At 37.6% G+C, this 19478-nt stretch overlaps 1 protein-coding gene across 1 annotated transcript in view; it reads right to left on the reverse strand.

The window, feature by feature from the left end:
- Positions 1-8011: 8011 nt before the first annotated feature.
- ANO4 (anoctamin 4) overlaps positions 8012-19478 on the reverse strand; it is a 300178-nt gene continuing 288711 nt past the window's right edge. The window contains exons 25-27 of the mRNA XM_081061537.1: positions 12800-12905; positions 10854-11049; positions 8012-8778 (exon numbers count right to left, since the gene is read on the reverse strand). Coding sequence (XP_080917663.1) covers positions 10858-11049; positions 12800-12905 — 298 coding nt within the window. The 3' untranslated portion in view covers positions 8012-8778; positions 10854-10857. The remainder of the gene's footprint in view (positions 8779-10853; positions 11050-12799; positions 12906-19478) is intronic.

Here is a 19478-nt window from a genome sequence, read left to right on the forward strand (position 1 = left end):
ATGTGAGTGTGATTTGAACTATTGTTATTTATTTAATAATTCTAAATGCACAAGTGTGTAGAATTCTTCAATTTTGAAAATCAAAATCAGGTTATTTAAATAATTTTTTTCTCTTATCTTACTGCCAAGAGGTTTTGCAATGCATTGTTAATGAGAGATACAGTACTTCCATTCTTGTTCATTTTCTTTTAACAAAGTATACCTTTGTGATAGTAGGAACTATTTATATTTTACTTTATATATGAGTGCCACATAGAATGCGTAAGAAATCCAAGTGATGTTATTAATTATTAAAAATTACTTACCTTATCTAAATCTTTGGGTAAAATCAAATAGAGGTAAAATGTTACTATATTATCATGTAAATTAAATAATCTAATGTTCTTAATTATTTTCAATCACAACAACCCTAACAGGAGGGAAAAGTTGTTTGATTTTTATTTTTTCTCTGACAAATTGTATGACCTTGATTTTATCCTTAATCTCCTCTAATGATGGAACATAACACTAAACATTACCTACCTCACAGAAATAACGTGAGTGTAGAAGATTAGATAGCACTTTATTAACTCAAATAGTGTTACTTAAAATTTCAAATAGTGTTAATCAAAATTTGAGACAAAGGTCATTTGCTAGCTTAAAAAAAAAGATGAGCTGTTCATAATTTGCAATGTAATTATGTGGAGATAGCTCCTTCTCTAAAAAAAAATATGTGCCATTAAAATATATTTAAGAATCACAACAGGTTTATTCTAACAGAGAGAATGTAAACTTTAAAGAAAGCTATAGAACAATCATATTCACTCCATAAAGAATGAAATTTTTATATATAGAATATAAAATCCTATAGGATACAGTATAAATGTATATTCACCTATTTGGTTGTTGATGCAATCATTTTTTCTCTACCCCAATGGTTCTCAGTGGGGCACTTTTGCACCTCAGGGGATATTTAGAAATATCTAGATATATTTTTTGTTGTTACAGCTGGTGAGGAGGTACTACTGGCACCTAGTGGATAGAATTCAGGGATGCTGCTAAACATCCTAGATGCACAGAGCAGCGCTCTCCTCCACAACAAAAAATGATTCTGAGTTTGAAAACCTAGTGGATAAGGTTGCAATCTAGATTTTCCTGAAGTCACACACCCTGATTGTGTTCCTTTAGGGAAATTGCCATGACTCTTCTATCTGATCTTTCTCATCTATAGGTGAGGAGTAAATATCACTAGCATACAAAATGTTATGATGTAGAATAATGACCATGTATTTTCACAGCATTTTGAAAATATTAAGGACTATAGAATTGGGAATCATTATGAAAACAACTCTTAAGAGAGTTTTGTTTCCCAACATGATTTCCAACATTTACACACGTTAGAATGAAGGAAATATTAAGTATATGTATATGAAGATTTCCTAATATTGTTTTATTTACAAATACCCCCGAAAGTATAGTTTATTGTTAACAACTGAGTGCCTGTCTATGATGTAGATATACAGGACTGGGATGGAGTTGCGATGGGGGAAGTGACTCTCTATGTTGATTCTTGTAGGAAATTCTGAGTTTTTCCAATAATGATTGTTGATACAGAGTCAGCTGAGTGCATGACCATTTAGTTACTAAAAGTTCACAGTAAAATTTACTTTTACACTTATGTTGTTTGTCCACTGTTTGTGAAAAAATTTTAGTGACTTAAACATTAAAATGTAAAACACGGTTGCATTTCTGATTTTTCAACTGGCTGATTAAACTCTCTATAACTGTCTTTGCAGTTGTCTGATCTTGGGGGATAATGTCAAATTGAATATAATTAATTCTATCAGCTTTTACAAAAGGTTCTTTCCACTTTATTTACCACAAAAAAAATCCTCTTCCTTCATACTACATATAGATTATACAATTGTAAGCAAATAAACATGCAAATTTTTGTCACTGAAGAATGTATTATATTTTAAGTAATTAAGTAACTATATTGGAAAGTAGAAACTAATATCTTTAGTACTGGAAATTTCATAGTCGTTATCACTTTGAATATACCCCGTCTCCCATTTTCTCTATTCTATAACTCTTTAACTCCTATTAGATAAGTGTTGCAACTTATTGTCCTGTCCTCCATGTCTCCTAATCTGGTTCATGACATCCATCTTGTTATATGTATGTGCTGTATCCTGGACAATTACAGAGAAAAGTCACTTAAAATCTAAACAGAAGTAAAGTATAATGTAATTTTGAAGTAGAGAAATATAAAGAGATATAAAGCCTCCTATTCACACATTTAAGACAGCATAAGAAACGTGATGTTTCAGTAAGTAAGACATAAAAAGTACAATGCAGTTTAAAATAGTGCCAGTTGAGATAGATGGAGAGAAAAAAGGAGCTAGGTGAAAGAGGTGGAAAGACAAGAGATAGGAAACACAGAAATACATAGATGTCCCTCCAGCTGATGCTGTGCACAGCATTTTTATATAATGCTGTGCTGGGTGGAATCCAATATACCCAGCCAAAGACAAGTATTCAAAAAATGGTAGGACAGGAGATCCAAGATGGCAGAGTAGATAAACACTGTGCCTGAGTCCTTCTGTGAACACATTAAAATTACAACTAAATTACACAACAATCAACCTGGATAATCATCTGAAGTCTAGCCAAACAGGAGTCCTATAACTAAAAATATAAAGAAGCCACATTGAGGCTGGTAGGAAGGGTGAAGACGCCAAACAGGCCCCAAACCTCCTTGTGGAGGTTGAGAATCAGGAGGTATATCTCGTCCACAGAGGTTCCTCCTGGAGGACCAAGGGACCCTGGGCTCCCACACCAGGCTCCTCAGCCCTGAGTACTGGAAAAGGAGTCCCCACAACATCTGGCAGTGAAAAACAGTGGGGATTCCTACCGTTTGCGTGGGATGGAAGGCGGCAAAAACCACAGACATCCTCTTAAAACGGCCCATGCACAGGGTTACTCAGTTCCAGGCACTCACCTTGAGCTCCACTGGAGGAACGGTGACTCTGGGGGGGTCTGGGAGACATACCGGGGGCAGACTGAGGTGTGTGGCTGCAGGTGGAGGGCTGGAGGACAGTCAGCATTTTCCCAGGGAGAGGTACTTCTCCCGTGCAGCCGGCAGGCAGGCGCCATCTTTCCTATGTTGAGCCCACCCCCACAGGTGAAATCTGAACCTGATTGGCAGGTTTGAGCTCCACTGCTCCACCCTGCTGACTCACCTGGGACCCCACTTCACCCAACTCACGCACAGCTGGAGGCACTTTCTCCATGAGCAGCCAGCAAGATTATCATTTAAAATGGAAGGACAGATAAAGAGCTTCCCAGACAAGAAAAAGCTAAAGGAGTTCACCACCAAACCAGTATTGCAAGGAATGTTAGAGGGACTTCTTTAAGACAAAAAAAAAAAAATTAAAAAAAAAATCAAAATTATGACTAATAAAACGGCAATAGCTACATATCTAGCAACAATTACTTTCAATGTAAATGGATTAAACACTCCAATGAAAATACATAGGAAGGTTGAGTGGATAAGAAAACAAAACATTTACATGTGCTGCCAACAAGAGATTCACTTCAGATTGAAAGACACACACAGACAGAAAGTAGAAAGATGGAAAAAGATATTTCATGAAAAAAGAAAAAAGCTGGGGTATCAATACTTATACCAGACAAAATAGACTTTAAAACAAAGGCTATAATAAGAGACAATGAAGGACCCAGTAATCCCACTTCAGGGTATTTATCTGAAGAAACTCAAAACACTACTTCAAGGGGACCTGGGCATCCATATGTTTGTTGCACATTGTTTACAATGGTCAAGATGTGGAAGCAGTCTGGGTGTCTGTTGATGGAAGAATGGTTAAAGAGGAGGTAATACTGTATATACAATGGAATATTGCTCAGCCATGGAAGGGAATGGGTACCCTTGCCATCTGCAGCAACATGAATGGACCTGGAAAATGTTGTACTGAGTGGAGACTACATCAGACAAAGACAGATGCAATGTGATTTCACTTATATGTGGAATCTAAGAAAAACATTAACAAACAAAACAGAAACAAACTCATAGATACAGAAAAGATTTTGATAGTTGCCAGATGGGAGAAGGGTTGGGCTTATGGGTGAAAGAAGGGGAAGGTATTAGGAAGTACAAATTGGTGGTTACAAAATAGTCATGATGATGTAAAGTAAAGCATAGGGAATATAGTCAATAATATGGTAATAACTATGTATAGTTCCGGGTGGGTACTAGACTAGTCAGGGGGATCACTTCTCAAATTATATAAATGCCTAACCACTATGCTGTACACCTGAAATTAATATAAAATAGTATTGAATATCAACTCTAATTAATATATTTAAAGGAGGGGGAAGAGGAAGGCGAATAAGAGGTCCAAATTTCCAGGTATAAAACAAGTAAGTCATGAGGGTGTAATATACAGCATAGGGAATATAGTCAATAGTGTTGTGATAACATAGTATGGTGTCAGATGGTTGCTGGGCTTATCATGGTGATTGCTTCTTTAGGTATAGAAATGTTGAATAACTGTGGTGTACACCTGAAAGTAATGTAATATTGTATGTTAGCTATATCTTTAATAAAAGTCTTTTAAAAAAGGACAAGAAGGTAAAAGAAATAGAACTGTTCAATGACAGCCTTGTACAGATTTCTTTGACTTCGATATATTCATATCATCTCTTCACTTTCTCAGTGCAGTGGGAAAAGTATCAGATGAGGCCCTGTGGCTCAGAGAAAAGGGATATGAAGGGATATGCATGAAATTGTAGAGGGGCTATTATAGTAGGCTGGATACTAGACAAACCCCTACACCAGTATTTATCCAACTGTATCCTGTTTCAAGCAATGTTCCATGACAAAAACAAATGCTATTATTTACAATAGCCAAGATATGGAAGCAACCTAAGTGCCCATTGATAAGACAACAGGATAAAGAAGATGTGGTACATATATACGATGGAATATTGCTCAGCCATAAAAAAAGCATGAAATCTTGCCATTTGTGACACCACGGATGGACCTAGAGGGTATTATGCTAAGTGAAATAAGTCAGACAGAGAAAGACAAATGCAATGTGATTTCACTTATATCTGGAATCTAAAAAAATAAAATGAACAAACAAAACAGAAACAAACTTATAGACACAGAGAACAAACTGATGGTTGCCAGATAGGAGCAGGGTTGAGGGGTGGGTTAAAAAGGTGAAGAGTTTAAGAAGTACAAACTGGCAGTTACAAAATAGTCAAGGAGATGTAAAGTACAGCATAGGGAATATTGTCAGTAATATTGTAATAACTATGTATGATGTCAGATGATTACTAGATTTATTGGGGTGATCACTTCGTAATCAGGTATATAAAGTCTAATCACTGTGTTGTACACCTGAAACCAATATAATATTGTATGTCAACTGTAATTTTAAAAATTAAAAAAAAATTGTGGGAGTCAAGAAATACCTTGTTTCACATGCTGTTGGAAAGGCAAGGGGCTGACTCAAGGAGGCTGTCTATAGGGGCAGTAATCTAGCAGAGAAGAGGTATGTGAGGAGCTTCAGGGGAAAGTATAGTGGCGAGATGATTCATAAAATTTAAGCAATTACCTTCGCCCTCCCTGGCTCCTTTGACTCCATTGACACCTTGGCTCTTTTTCACATTCAAATAATCAGGTCTTTGATGTTTATAACTCATTAAAAGGATGCTTCAGCCACTACCAGAGAAAAGAGGGTTTTCTTGGCATTTGAGTGTCAAATAGGTTAATAAGGATAAAAATGTCTTGGAAGGTGAGAGCTAGGTTCTCAGACCCCCTAAAGTAGAAATGGATTCCCAATGTTGGGAGGTTTCGAGGGAAGCAATGGGCTTTGCTCTGCAGTGAATCAGCTGTGCCAGCTGTACTCATTGCATGCATGTTGCTAGGCTACACAGCTTCCAGTTCCAGCTGTGCTCTCTGGTTGGGAGGGGCCCGGAGCATTGGGTGGGGCTACGACTCAGCTTCCTCGCCTGTGTGGAAGCAGACCAGTCTCCAGGGATGGAAAGGATCTTCTTTGGAGGACCCAAATCAGGCAGACCTGCACCCTGCCAAGTTCCCTGCAGATGAGCAAAGCTATTGGTTGGCACTGCTACTTGGGTACTGCAGGTAGGATCTCAGTCCACAAAGATGTGAGTGCTGGTGGCTACAAACCCTTGCCCCCTTCTCCATCACAGTCAGATTCCCAGTGGTCGAGTCGTGCAGATTCTCCTGTCATCCTTGTGGGGTGAGACTGAAGAGGGGCTCCCAAGTAGTGACCCACAATGCTGGGGGAGCTAGATGTCCACACCGGGCTCTCTTTTACCCCTGAAGAAACTGTAGGCTCAAGGAAGTCCTCTTGGTCAGGCGCTATGCCAACCTGGGGAAGGGGCAATGTGGTCGTCATATAGCCGCTCCTCTCACCCTTCCAATGAGGTCTGTTTGGGTTTCTGGTACAGGGGGGTGTTTCAGCCTCACCCCTGTGTTCTAGGATTACCTCAGTGATATCTTGTTAATGAATAGTTGTCTTCTTGTGAGGGAGAGCAAAGTTAGGAATGACCTATGTCACCACCTTGGTGTCATTATTCCCAATACTTGAATCCTTAAAAAGTCCCTCAGAAATTCCCCTCTACAACTTTCTTTGCCTTTCTCCCCCAACGAACCTGAAAAACATCAAGATAGTCACCACATTCCCTGCACCAAAAACAGGGAAGGTGAATAAGTGCATTCGCTGTGCCACTAAAAAGAAATGAAGGAAGAGTGGGTAGATTGGAGGGAAGAAAGTGGAAGGGAGAGAGGAAGGAAAGAAAAGATTTGTGTACTATAAACTTATCAGGAATTGTGACTGCCAGAGACACTTGGAATAGCAAAGGCAGAATTCCACAGACAGAAAAAAATTGTGGCCATGGAGTTGGCTTAGGTTCAGCTTATGTTCAGAGCAGGTAGAAAGTAGCATTTGATAAATGGTCACTTCTTTATCCTGACTGGTGCCTTGAGTGGTCCTCTACTAGTTCTGAAAGTTCACAGCCCATTTCAAACCCAAGGTCTCTCTGCCCGCCACTCCCTTTGCCCGAAGGAGTAGGAGAGCAGCTATGGATGTGTCAAATCCAGGATTAACTGGGTCATGTTGGAGCTTCAGGCATAGAAAGCAGAAGTTACAACGCCGACTCAGTAGAGCAGCATTGTATCTTTTTTGTCTTTTTGTAACTTCTCTTGTACTTCTTCTCTTGAGACCTTCCTTGGAAATTCCTCTCCCTGGGACTGGTGTGAAATATTTCACAGATTTATTGGCCAATGATTGAGAAGAAAACTCTGTTAATGGCCTCTTGTCTTTGTTCCAGTAAAGTGTATCTCCTTAGTTTGGGCTCTGCTAGGTTTAGTATTTCACTTCCAGGAACGTCAGGTCAGAAGGAGTGCTAGTAAGATGAAACTAAAGAATGGCTGAAGTTCTAGCAGGCCCAAAACCACTGTGACTGTTGCCATCTGAGGGACGGACATCAATCAGCTAAGGTGAACACACAGCCAAAATGAGACAGTGTTTGGTGGATGTAATGGGAGCACTCTCCTCTCCCCAGCTGGCCTAGGAAAGGTGAAAACACGGTTCAAGGGCAGGTTCTATAATGTCTGGAAGAAGAGAAACATCATTTCCCCCCAGACAGACACCCCTTTCCTCAGATTAGAAGAGTGTACTAGTAGGCAGGATAAGCAAAAGCATTGTAAGTATGATTGGTTATAGTTCATATTTCCTCAACAAATTGTGTCAATAGCATTTCCCGAGCTCTTTGGAGTGATTTCTAATTAGTCGGCTTGGTACCCTAAGAAAGTAGATGGAAAAGATGGGTTAGGAAGAAAAATGTTTCTCTGCAGGGTAAAGTGATTTCTGAGGGGTGTTTGGGAGTGAGAGATCTTTCTTTAAAGATCTCACTCTACTATGGTTCCTCTTATTCTATGAGAAGGAAATACAACAGAATTTCAGAAGACTCAGCTGCAAATATTCCATGTGCATAAATTTATTTTAAATTTTATTGCATCACATTATACAAGCATTAAACATGGCTTCATGTTGATGACTATTTAAATGTGAAAATTCATCATTCATGTCAGTACCTTTTGGCTATTTACAAGTAAGGAATTTTTATGTACTTTATATATCTCTGTATTTGTATGTACATATGTAAGAATACATGACTATACATATGTACACACAGAAATACATCTATGGCCATACACATAGCTATAGATATGTCATATATAATAATTTCCTCTGAAAGATCTGAAATTAAAAAAAAGAAAGAAAGAAAAGGTTGTAAACAGGGTCTTGTTTGTGTTGTTTGGTGACATGGAATTAGGACCATCTGATGACATTCTAGGAATGTGTGTCCTGGTGTCCGAATACCCTTTTTATTAGCCCAGTGTCTGTAAAATTCACATGGGACAGAATGCAAAAAAGGTAGCAAACAGGCTGAAAAACAGGCCCGGTATACAAGTTCCCCTTGGTTTTAAAAACTCGAGATTGTAACTGCCCGTGATGTGCATGCTTGCTTGGTCAAGAATGGTCTATGGATAGATAGCAATTGTGTGCTGGACTGCAACGTGATTTCTCAGGCAGTCGTGTCAGGGTGCCGTCTCCCCTGCTGCTGCAATGTCTGCGACATGCACTGCGGTTGCATTTTAGTTATTCACTTGAATGTGCTTCTGCACAGCCAGGAGAAGTAAACAGAATTCCAGTCCTTGGCCTGGAAATGAATTATTACCTGGAAAGAGAAAAGGCATTAACATCCTATGACATGATGGCTTAAGAACACAATGTGCAATGGTGTGTACTTACCATGAAACAAAGGCATTCAAAGAATTTGTAACCCTGAACGGAGTCACATATGGTCTACATATTATTGTACCCACTTTACAGGTGAACAGGCTGAGTCAGAGAGGCAGTCTGAAGCAAGGGGCCATCCTGCCAGTTGTTAAGGGAATAGAAACAGGCAGGCAAACATTGCTTTTAATAAAAAATGAGAAATGGCCCCATTACAGAGAAAGCAGCCCATAACGAGGAGGCCAAGAAGAAACTCCCAATTAATTACTGGTCCTACAGCCCCGCAGCCCAGAGGTATGGATAATGCCACAGCTGCCCTTGGTCTCCGGCCACTGGAGCTCCCAGGACCAATTCTCTTCACTAATGTCTGCCTCCTACCCCAACCAAAGCTGTCTGGATAGTCAGCTTTCTCCTCCGAAGGCTGACCAGAGCCAGAGAAGAGGTGATCAGAATGGGGCCAAGGACCAAAGGTTTGGAACAAATTACAGGATCCCAGAATGTTAAAACACGACAGGCTCTTAAAGTCTTCTTCAGTCCAACTCTCTTACTTTTGTAAATGTGGCCATAGAATCCACATGAATGTTCAATCCCAGGTCATATAGCCAGAGAATGGAAAAGCTAGGTTCAGAATTGGGTAGACTACAACACAATGCTTAGTTAGCAACAATACAAATCCCATATAGTATTTAATAGCATTTCGTTATCTCATAAATGTCTTGCATGCAGTGCCTATTTGAGCTGAATATTAGTTCTTAATAAGCGGGCTCAGAAAAATTAAATAATTTTCCCAAAGTCACATAACCAAATGGCAGATCTAGGGAATAGCTAAATTACTAAGTAGCAAAACATTTCTTGCCTGTAGGGAAAACAAAGTCTACTCTGGAATTGAGGGTAGGGCCAGTGTTCAACCTCTATATACCACTGTGATCCCTGCGAGCCTGGGGTCTAGGTGATTCCCAAGTCCACCCTCATATTCAACTTATAATAATCTCCTGGACTCTTATCACAGACCTGGCTTTTAGAGGCTGAATTTGAGAAAATGTTTTCAAAGTTAGTCTGCAAACAAGCAGAAAGAGAGAAAGGAAGGGATGGGAAGGCAAAAGAAATGCTACACATTATTAGATTCACAGAGTATTAAACTGAGAACTCATCTAATCATTCTGTCACCAAGGGAACTGAGGTCCAGAGAAGGTAAATAACTCATCCAAGGACACACAGCTAGTAATTGACTTGCCAGACAGAAGGTTTCAGAACTTTTAGATAAGACATGTGACATTATGGAACTTCCTTACATTATGGAATTTCCTTACAATGTTTTTAGCCTATATCCAGCCAAATTATTATTGAATGTGCATTTAATGGGTGCCATGTGTTAACTAGTTTGGAGAATAAAATTGCCATCCATGGAGTCTTTTCTAAAGATGCTTACAACTGTGCTGGGAAAGCCTGATAACTATTTGAAAATTATAAATTAGCAATACAGATCAATATATATCACTACATGCACTGATGCAATCACCAGAGACTTTTATAAGGACTAAGTCTTAATGGGCTGATGAGTCTGGGGAAAACTTCTTAGAGGGTATGGCATGACGTGGATCAGCCTGGGAGGAAACAATAAATAGACACTGGAGGGAGGGCCATCTTAGATAGATGAACAGGTGACTTTAACCAGAAAAAAGGGACATGTTGCCCTAGGGATATTATTAAAGTGAATAGCCAGGCTGGGGTAGAAAGAAGAGGAATGTTGATTTCAGATAACACTAGGCCAACTCATGAAAGCTTGACTACCCGGCCAGAGTGTGGCAAGGAGGCAAAGAAGAGTTGCAGGAGTTGTGTGTGATGGGAAGACCAAGTTAAATTTGCGATTAAAGTAGGCAACGGGCTGGTTTTGGAAGCTACTCAGGAGTAATTTTGATTCCTATCAGTAGAACAATAGCAAGCTTTGAGTAGGGCGCTTAAGGCGCCCTCTCCCACGTGGAAAGGTTTCAGACCATGAGCACACCTCTCACCTACCTGGTCATGGCCACTCATTGTGGTGAGCTTTTCCATTTTTCTTCCTCTCCTTCCGTTCCTTCTGCAGGCGCTCTAGCTCTGCTTCATACATCATCTCCTGAATCAAGTACTTTTCTCTTCTCATTCGATCTCTTAGATCTTTTGGGAGGTCTGGGATCAGATACGAAATGAGGTGCTTTATACAAAACACGAGGTGCTAAAAACACAGAGAATACAGCAGAGTCAGGTCTATTGTCCATCCTTAGCTGTTAAGAACTCTGGGTATTGGTTCAAGAACTCCTCTTACTCAGGCAACATGGACTGTCTGGAATGTCTGGAAAGTGGGATGAGGCCAGGGGAGGTGTGTGTAAGGAAAGATCTCAGGGATAGATGAAAACTGAACTTGGTCTGATGGTACCACATAGGAAATGAGAAGAGGGTCATAAAAGGAAGCGGAGAAGGAATGGTTGAAGAATGCAAAGGACACCCAGAAGAACGTATACTGTGGAATCAGAAAACCCAGGTTTGAATCCCAGCTCTGTAGCTTTTCCTACTTAAGAGTTGTAAGTCTACCTGAAGATAAGTCACTTGGGCCTCAATTTGCTCATCTATAAAATGGGTATTATTGTGAAAATTATAAGAAAATGTTTAAAGATGATTTGTAGATTGTTAAATGGTCTGCTACTCTGGATTGCAAGAATTATCAATGGGCCTAGAGAAGTGATCGTTCAGGAAGAAACTTTTTTTTCTTTTTTCAGGGGGGCAAACTGCCATAAATTCTTTACCTGAAATACTAACAGCTGAAACTCTAGAATCACTGTCACTTCTGTTCATCTATATGATGGTGACCGATAAAGTACCAGAAGACAATTTAAAGTCCCTTACAATTCTAAAGTATTAAATAATGATTAATCATGTCCAAATGATACCATTAAGTATTCTTAACTTTATTGAAAACTTGGTATATTTGGTGACTCAGGGATAGCTTATGATCCTGCCAATTAAGAGGATTTTCTATATATTTATTTTAAAAATAGCTTACAAACAATAATGTTGAAAAGGAAAGTTCTACTTGATAAATCAAATAATAATGCAATCCTGTTTCTATTATGTCTGAAAAGCTTGAAGACGGTGATGGGTTAAAATTTCTTTAAAGAGGGACTGAGCCATTTGATAAGTTAACTGCCAGGGAAGAGCAGCTTAATATTGTCTTCTACTGGTTTTCTGGAGTGAAGGAAAAAAAAAAAAGTGAAGGAATATTTTCAAAGAGGTTAGAAGCTTCTGGAACAAGTTAAAAATCAGCCTTGGCTTGCATTAATTTGGCTTTAATATATGTGACAGGAGATACAATTTCTATGCGTATAGTTAGAAATGCAAACTATTTTTAGCAGCAATGTTCTTAAAGACCTAAAGATAATAGATAATATATTTTTATTGACACATACTACATGCGATGACTAGGCAGATTATACTTTCTAAGTCTACTTTGAGTCTTAGATGATGAATACCTATTTGTGTGCTTGAGCGTAAGTAATGTCATGATGATTGATACACAAGGCTACCACTTGTAATACCCAGTTCAATCCTTTCCAAACTGCGGTCCCTGAACACCTGCAGCAGTACTGTCTTGGGGGGCTTGTGAAAAGCCAAATACAGACATGATGTATGAGAATCTCTAGGAGTTGGGATGAAAAACCAGCAATTTCCCAAAAGTTTAAGAATCAATGCCCTAGAATATTAAATTTAGGACCAGTGATTCCAGACTTACGCATCAACAATCAATAATGGACTTCCAAGTATTTCTTGGACAATTCAAGGACTTTAAGGAAAAGAGATTACATAATAATACTATACTACTTTCGGACATAAATAATCCCATTGAAAGTTCTCATAACTCATGTTTATTCATTACTTTTAGTTACTTCATTATGTCAAAGGATATAAAGGAATTAGTTGAGAAAACTTACCTCAAACACAATGATAAAAGCCAGTCGCGCTGCTAGGACATGCCAGAACTGCAGTGTATAGCCGTAGGGCACCAGCGAATGAGGGGGGTCACGGTAGTCTCGGTATCTATGAATATACAGGAGAATGTTACATTCCAAACTGTGATTTTCCTGACTCCCGAATCTCTTTCCTTCCCACTATGTAGCCCTTATCCATGGGAGAAAAGTTTAGAAAGCTTCCGTATACTAGATATCTGTTGTTTTGCTTGTCCAGTATTTCTTCTCCTGATAAAAGAATATCTCTTCTCCTCTAATCTGTGTGAATTAGGCAGGGCTTGCCCCCTCCCCTCAGAAGGTGAGCCAGACTGGATCAGCGACACTCATCACCAGGACTTCAGCTAGAATGATCACTTAGCGACTTATCATTCAGCCCACAGAAGGTAAAAGCCTGGAGCTCCTGGTGACCACCACGCACTGCGTGGAGAGAATGAAGGCAACAGAGCAGAGCAGAGCCAGCAGAGGGGCAGTGTCCTGATGACACGGCCAGAGGTTTGGGATCTAGCTGTTACTAATGTTAATATCTCTCCTCCGACTGACAGTTACCTGAACCAATGAATTTCTTTTTGTTTGAGTCAGTTTATACTGGATGTCTGTCACGTTCCACGGAAGAGCCCTCCCTAATGCATCTCCAACAGTAACTTTTGAGTCAGAATCAAATTCCACAAATGTTTGTTGAACATCTACTAGGGGCCAAACATTATCCTAAGAACTTAAATCCATGTGGCTCCACTTTATCCTTATCACACCATTACTATTATCACAGGTGGGAAAACTGAAAAGTTTTCATGTTTTGAATCCAGAGTTCTTTTAATTAGCTCTAGAAATGTGAAAAGATCTGGAAATATTGGTTATTCCAACAGTTATGCTGTTGGACATACCGAATTCTCTTGTTTGAGTAAAAATTATGATTATCCAGGTTCTCATTTAAGATAGTACCTAACCTCAAGGTCAACACTAATTTGCATATGGGGATACAGGATAAGCATAATTCCTACTTAGAGTATCTTTGAAAAGTTATCAAGGATTACAAAAATATGAGCTGTCACCATCATCATCACAATCATCTAAATTACTAGTGTCTATGGGATGTAATAATTTATCATGATTATTTTATGAGTAAAGTGTTATTTATGATGAGTACCTGTGCCAAAATTAAGAATGAATCTGTTAGTGTCTTCAAACTATTGGTCTCGCTCTGATAATGAGGATTAGGTAATCATCCAAAACACTGTTGTTTCTAATACATAGTTACATAATCTGTTCCTGTCTTAGGTCCAATAATAATGACTGGAATTTTAGGAAGAAACATTTATTCAGAACTGAAAGTTTGCATGGACTATTCTAACTTCCTTTTACTTTTTGCATAGCACAGCTAGCCAAGAATTAGAAAATGTTCTCTGCAAGTATGATAACAAATATAATTCTTTTGTTTGTATTTTGCTATGTTTATGTCAAATACAATTCAAGTAAATATTCCAGAAGAAAAATAGCAGTATACTTTTTATTACATATATTGCTGATTTTTAGACAAAAGTATATTTATAAGAGGAGAGAGCCTGAATTGTTTCAAGAGTCACCTTCATTGATTCCTTAAACGTTTTACACAATAGTGTTCACTAAAACAAGAAATTCTTTTCAGGACCCACTATTTCTGCCTCTTTTCTGCTCTTGTCTTTTGCCTTTTGTTTTGACTGTTCCATCTCCTAGCTTCTCAGACCTTGTTCGGCTTTCCATTTGAAGAATTTTGACAAATCTCTTCCTCCCCAGATCCCTTCTAAATTCACTGGGTGGAATATCATGGTTTTTTTCCCTTGACCTTGCAGACCATTTTTTCTTGACTATTTCCAGAAAATACAATATAGATGTATCATTCTTAAAATTTCTGTTACAAATTCATAGCAAATAAATAAATTCATGTATTCAGCTGAATAAATTAGAACACATCAAATATAAAGAACTGTTAAATATAAGTATGAAAACTAGAAAGTTGAAATACATTTTTAGGGCTCAATGATGAAAGTAGATAATCTAACCCAATGATTCTATTTGTAAAATTGTACGTGTATAATATGTAAAGTGAAAACAGTTGTTTTTAGTTGGCAATTTTAACTTATGGATTTTTAGTATTTTAAAAATTAATGTTCTTTACCTGTTTCTTTTAACAGTAAAAATCACCTATACTCATGGCTATAGTGACTTGGCTACATTTTCAGATATTTTCTATATAAGAATCCAGTTGTTGAGAATCTGCGTCTACTTCTTATGCCCATGTGCAGTGTATGTCCATCTGTGCGTCCATCACAGACCCTGCTAAACCTCACCAGAGGAACACAATGTGCCTATCCTGGCACTTTTGTTCTGAGAGCAAAACTCAGATGTTGTAAAATTCTGAAGAAATTTCACTTTTCAGATGCAGTAGGTTTCTGGCCTTCCTAATGTCTTAAATCATTGTACCATCAAGTTTCTCTCTAGAAAATTTTTTATTGCTATCCTAAGGGAATTAAACTCAGTGGTACCAATGAGTTCGGATGTCTGTCTCCAGAATTATGGACTGGAAAGCACACTGGAACCAAGTTTGGGCTTCGCCTGACTAACAGGATCTTGGATAATTCATGAAGCTTCTCTGGACATCGGTTTTTCCCTATCAACAAAATTGGGGTCTCCGTCTCACCCTGCTCTAAACTCTTGGACTCTCACTCTTATCTTGTGTGAGTTTGTAGACGACTGTGGCAAGTGAAGCTCTCAGTTGATGCTCCAGCCTACCCCTGACCCTGCTGGCTTTTTCCGTGAGGCAGAGGATTGAGGGAGGGGCATACTCAGGTGTCACTTGTGCTCTGAGTTTCCTTTTTTGATGCAGGGCTATTTATTTGCATAATGACTGGCTACATGTTCCCTGGCACTTGTACAAAGAAAACGCTTCCCTGTCCTCCTGTAGGAACAAGGAAGCCCAGTTTCAAAGCCAATTAAATCAAAGTTTTATTCCTCTAATCTTTTAGTCTAGTCACTTCAAAGACACTAAATCGTCTGGTAGCATTCATGTTTGGAGGACTTTTTTTCAAGTGAGTCTGAGTTGTCTTCAGAAAGTAACACTTTTAAATTCTTGTCTTCAATTTTACATACGTAGTGTATTCTCTAAAGCTACTTTTACTTCTCAGGAAGTGGATGATTGGCGTAGAAACATTTTTCTAGGACTAGGTATAGTTAATTCATACCTCGTTTTAAATTGGGAAAATAAAAGTGTATGTACATCTGAAAAAATGATAAGTGAACCTCATGTAACCCTTGTCCAAGTTAAAAGACCTAGCACATGGTGAGTAGCTTAGCAATGCTTCACTGGCAAACCTAGACACCCCGAGAAGTAGTAATTTTATGCTTTTGCTGTAGTAATTTTCCTGTAGTAATTTTCTGCTTTTCTTTATAGTTTTACTACTTATGCAAGTGTTCCTAAATAAAATAGTGCTTAGTTTTGCATGCTTTGAACTCTATATAAATGAAATCATATTGTATGCGTTATTTGGGATTACATCTTTGTTATTCAATTTACTGTTGAGTGCTCAATTCTATTCTGTTTTCTATTTATCTGTTCCCTGTGACAACACTACAGTGATTAATTCCTATAATTTTATACTATTCTAAGGTAAATCTACACCTCGTTAATATTCTTCCAAAGTGTCTTGACTATTTTTCATCCTTTGCATTTCTATAGAAGGTTATTTTGACCTTTAGGTCAACAGAATTGGCTTAATCATAATTCTTAATTTTTTATAACTAACCTTATTGGCCTATTCATATTCTTATTTTCTCTAATTTTTACATCTATTTAATATACTAATAATATAATGAACTCTCATAAATCTACCATGTGACCCAAGAATTAGAACATGATCAGGAGCTTACAGCTGCCTCTGTGTTCCTCTATCTCGTACCTTGCTTCTCCTATCCTGAGTCTCATTTTTATAGTTATATATATTTATGTATGTATATGCATATTCATTTGTCTGAATATTATACTGTGTAGCTTTGTTTGTTTTTGAAATTTCTAGAAAGGATATTATACTGTATGTAGTCTTCTGAGGCTTGCTTTTTTTCACTATCATGCTACTATGGTTCATCCATGCTGCTGCATGTAGCTAATTTATTTCCACTGATATAAAACAGACCATAATATGAATATATTATTGTTGTTTTATGCAGTGTATGTTTAGATTTATACTTACAGGGTGGTCATTTCTCTCTTTTCTTTTAACATCTCTAACCATGGAAGCCCTTTAAAACAAAGCTCAAGTCTATCCAATTCAGCAAATGTCTGTTGGGTAAAAGTTGACTGCAATGCTCTGCTACCACTCTGGGTTCTGCCTTTCTTTACTGTTAAAAAATATTTTCCTGTGATGATAACATTTAAGATCTACTCCCTTAGCAACTTTTGAATATGCAATACAGTATGGTTAACTGTAGCCAGCATGCTATGCATTACATTCTCAAGACTTACTTATTTTATAACTGGAAATTTGTACATTTTGACCTTCACATTTTGCCCAGCCCCACCCCCAGCCTTTGGTAACTACAAATCTGTTCTCTGAATCTATGAGTTTGAATTTTTGTTTGTTTTCAGATTCCACATACAAGTGAGATCATACAGTATGTGTTTTTCTCTGTCTGACTTATTTCACTTAGCATAATGCCCTCATGGTCCATCTGTTTTGTCACAAACGGCAGGATTTCCTTCTATTTTATGGCTGAATAATACTACGTGTGTGTGTGTGTGTGTGTGTGTGTGTGTGTGTGTGTATCTCACATTTTCTTTATCTGTTCATTCATCAATAGGCACTTAGGTTGTTTCTATGTCTTGGATATCGTAAATAATGCTGCAATAAATATGGGGGTGTACAAATAGTGTTTTTGTTTCCTTTAGAAAAATACCCAGAAGGAGAATTGCTGGTTCATATGGTAGTTCTATTTTTAATTTTTTGAGAAACCTCCATACTATTTCTATAGTGACTGTACCAATTTGCATTCACACCAACAGTGCACAAGGATTCCCTTTACTCTACACTTCACCAACACTAGTGATATTTTTCATCATTTTAATTTAAATTTATTGGGATAGCATTAATAAAATTATATAGGTTTCAAGTGTACAATTCTATAATATATCATGTGTATATTGCATTGTGTGTTCACCACCCAGAGTCAGTTCTTCTTCTGCAACCATATATTTGACCCCTTTTATCCTCTTCTATCCCCCACCCCCTTACCCTCTAGTAAACACCATACTGTTGTCTGTGTTTTTGTTTGTTTGTTTTTCTTGTTCATTCATTGCTTTCAGTGTTATATCCCACATATGAGTGAAATCAATATGGTTCTTGACTTTTTCTGTCTGACTTATTTTGCTTAGTATGATAATCTCAAGATCCATCCATATCGTCGCAAACAGCAGTATTTCATCTTTTCTTGTGGCTGAGTGATATCCCATTGTACATATGTACCATATCTTCTTTATGCAATCATCTATCAAAGGATACTTTGGTCATTTCCATGTCTTGTCTTTTTGATAATAGTCATTCTAATAGACATGAGGTGGTATCTCATTGTGATTTTGATTTACATTTCCCTGATGATTAGTGATGTTGAATATCTTTTCATGTACCTGTTGGCTATCTGTACGCCTTCTTTGGAGAAATGTCTATTTTTTTTAAAGTCCCATTTTAAAATTTGATTATTACTTTTTTTTGATATTGAATTGTATGAGTTCTTTATATACTTTGGATGTTAACCCCTTATCAGATATATGATTTACAAGTAGTTTCTCCCATTTTGTAGGTAGCCTTTTCATTTTGTTGATGGTTTCATTTGCTGTGCAGAAGTTTTTTAGTTTGATATAGTCGCACTTGTTTATTTTCCTTTTGTTGTCTTTATTTTGGTGTCAGATTCAAGAAATCATCACCAAGACCAATGTTAAGGAGATTACCACCTAAGTTTACTTCTAAGAATTTTATTGTTTCTTCTTATGTTCAAATCTTTAATCCATTTTGAGTTGATTTTTGTGTATAGTATAAGACCTGGTCTAATTTTATTCTTTTGCATGTGGCTGTCCAGTCTTCCCAAAACCATTTATCGAAGAGACTGTCTTTTCCCATTGTATATTCTTGGCTCCTTTTTCATAAATAAATTGACCATATGTGCATTTTTTACCATTTATTTCTGGGCCTTCTATTTTATTTCATTGATCTGTGTGTTTTATGCTAATACCATACTGGTTTGATTACTATAGCTTTTTAATATAGTTTGAAATAAAAAAGCGTCATGCTTCCAGATTTGTTCTTCTTTGTTCTCACAACATTGCTATGGCTATTTTGGCTCTTTTGTATTTCCATACAAATTTTAGGATTGTTTGTTGTATTTCTGTAAAAAATTCCATTAGAGTTTTGATAGGGATTACATAGAATCGGTAGATTTTTTGGGATAGTATGGACATTTGAAAAATTATTTCCTCCAATGCATGAACATGGGATATCTTTCCATTTATATGTGTCTTCAATTTTATTAATCGGTGTCTTATAGTATTCAATGTATAGGTCTTTCATCATCTTGGTTAAATTTACTCCTAAGTATTTCATTCTATTTGGTGCAATTGTAAATG

Source organism: Rhinolophus hipposideros (assembly GCF_964194185.1).
Source record: "Rhinolophus hipposideros genome assembly, chromosome: 9".
Classification (NCBI taxonomy): domain Eukaryota; kingdom Metazoa; phylum Chordata; class Mammalia; order Chiroptera; family Rhinolophidae; genus Rhinolophus; species Rhinolophus hipposideros.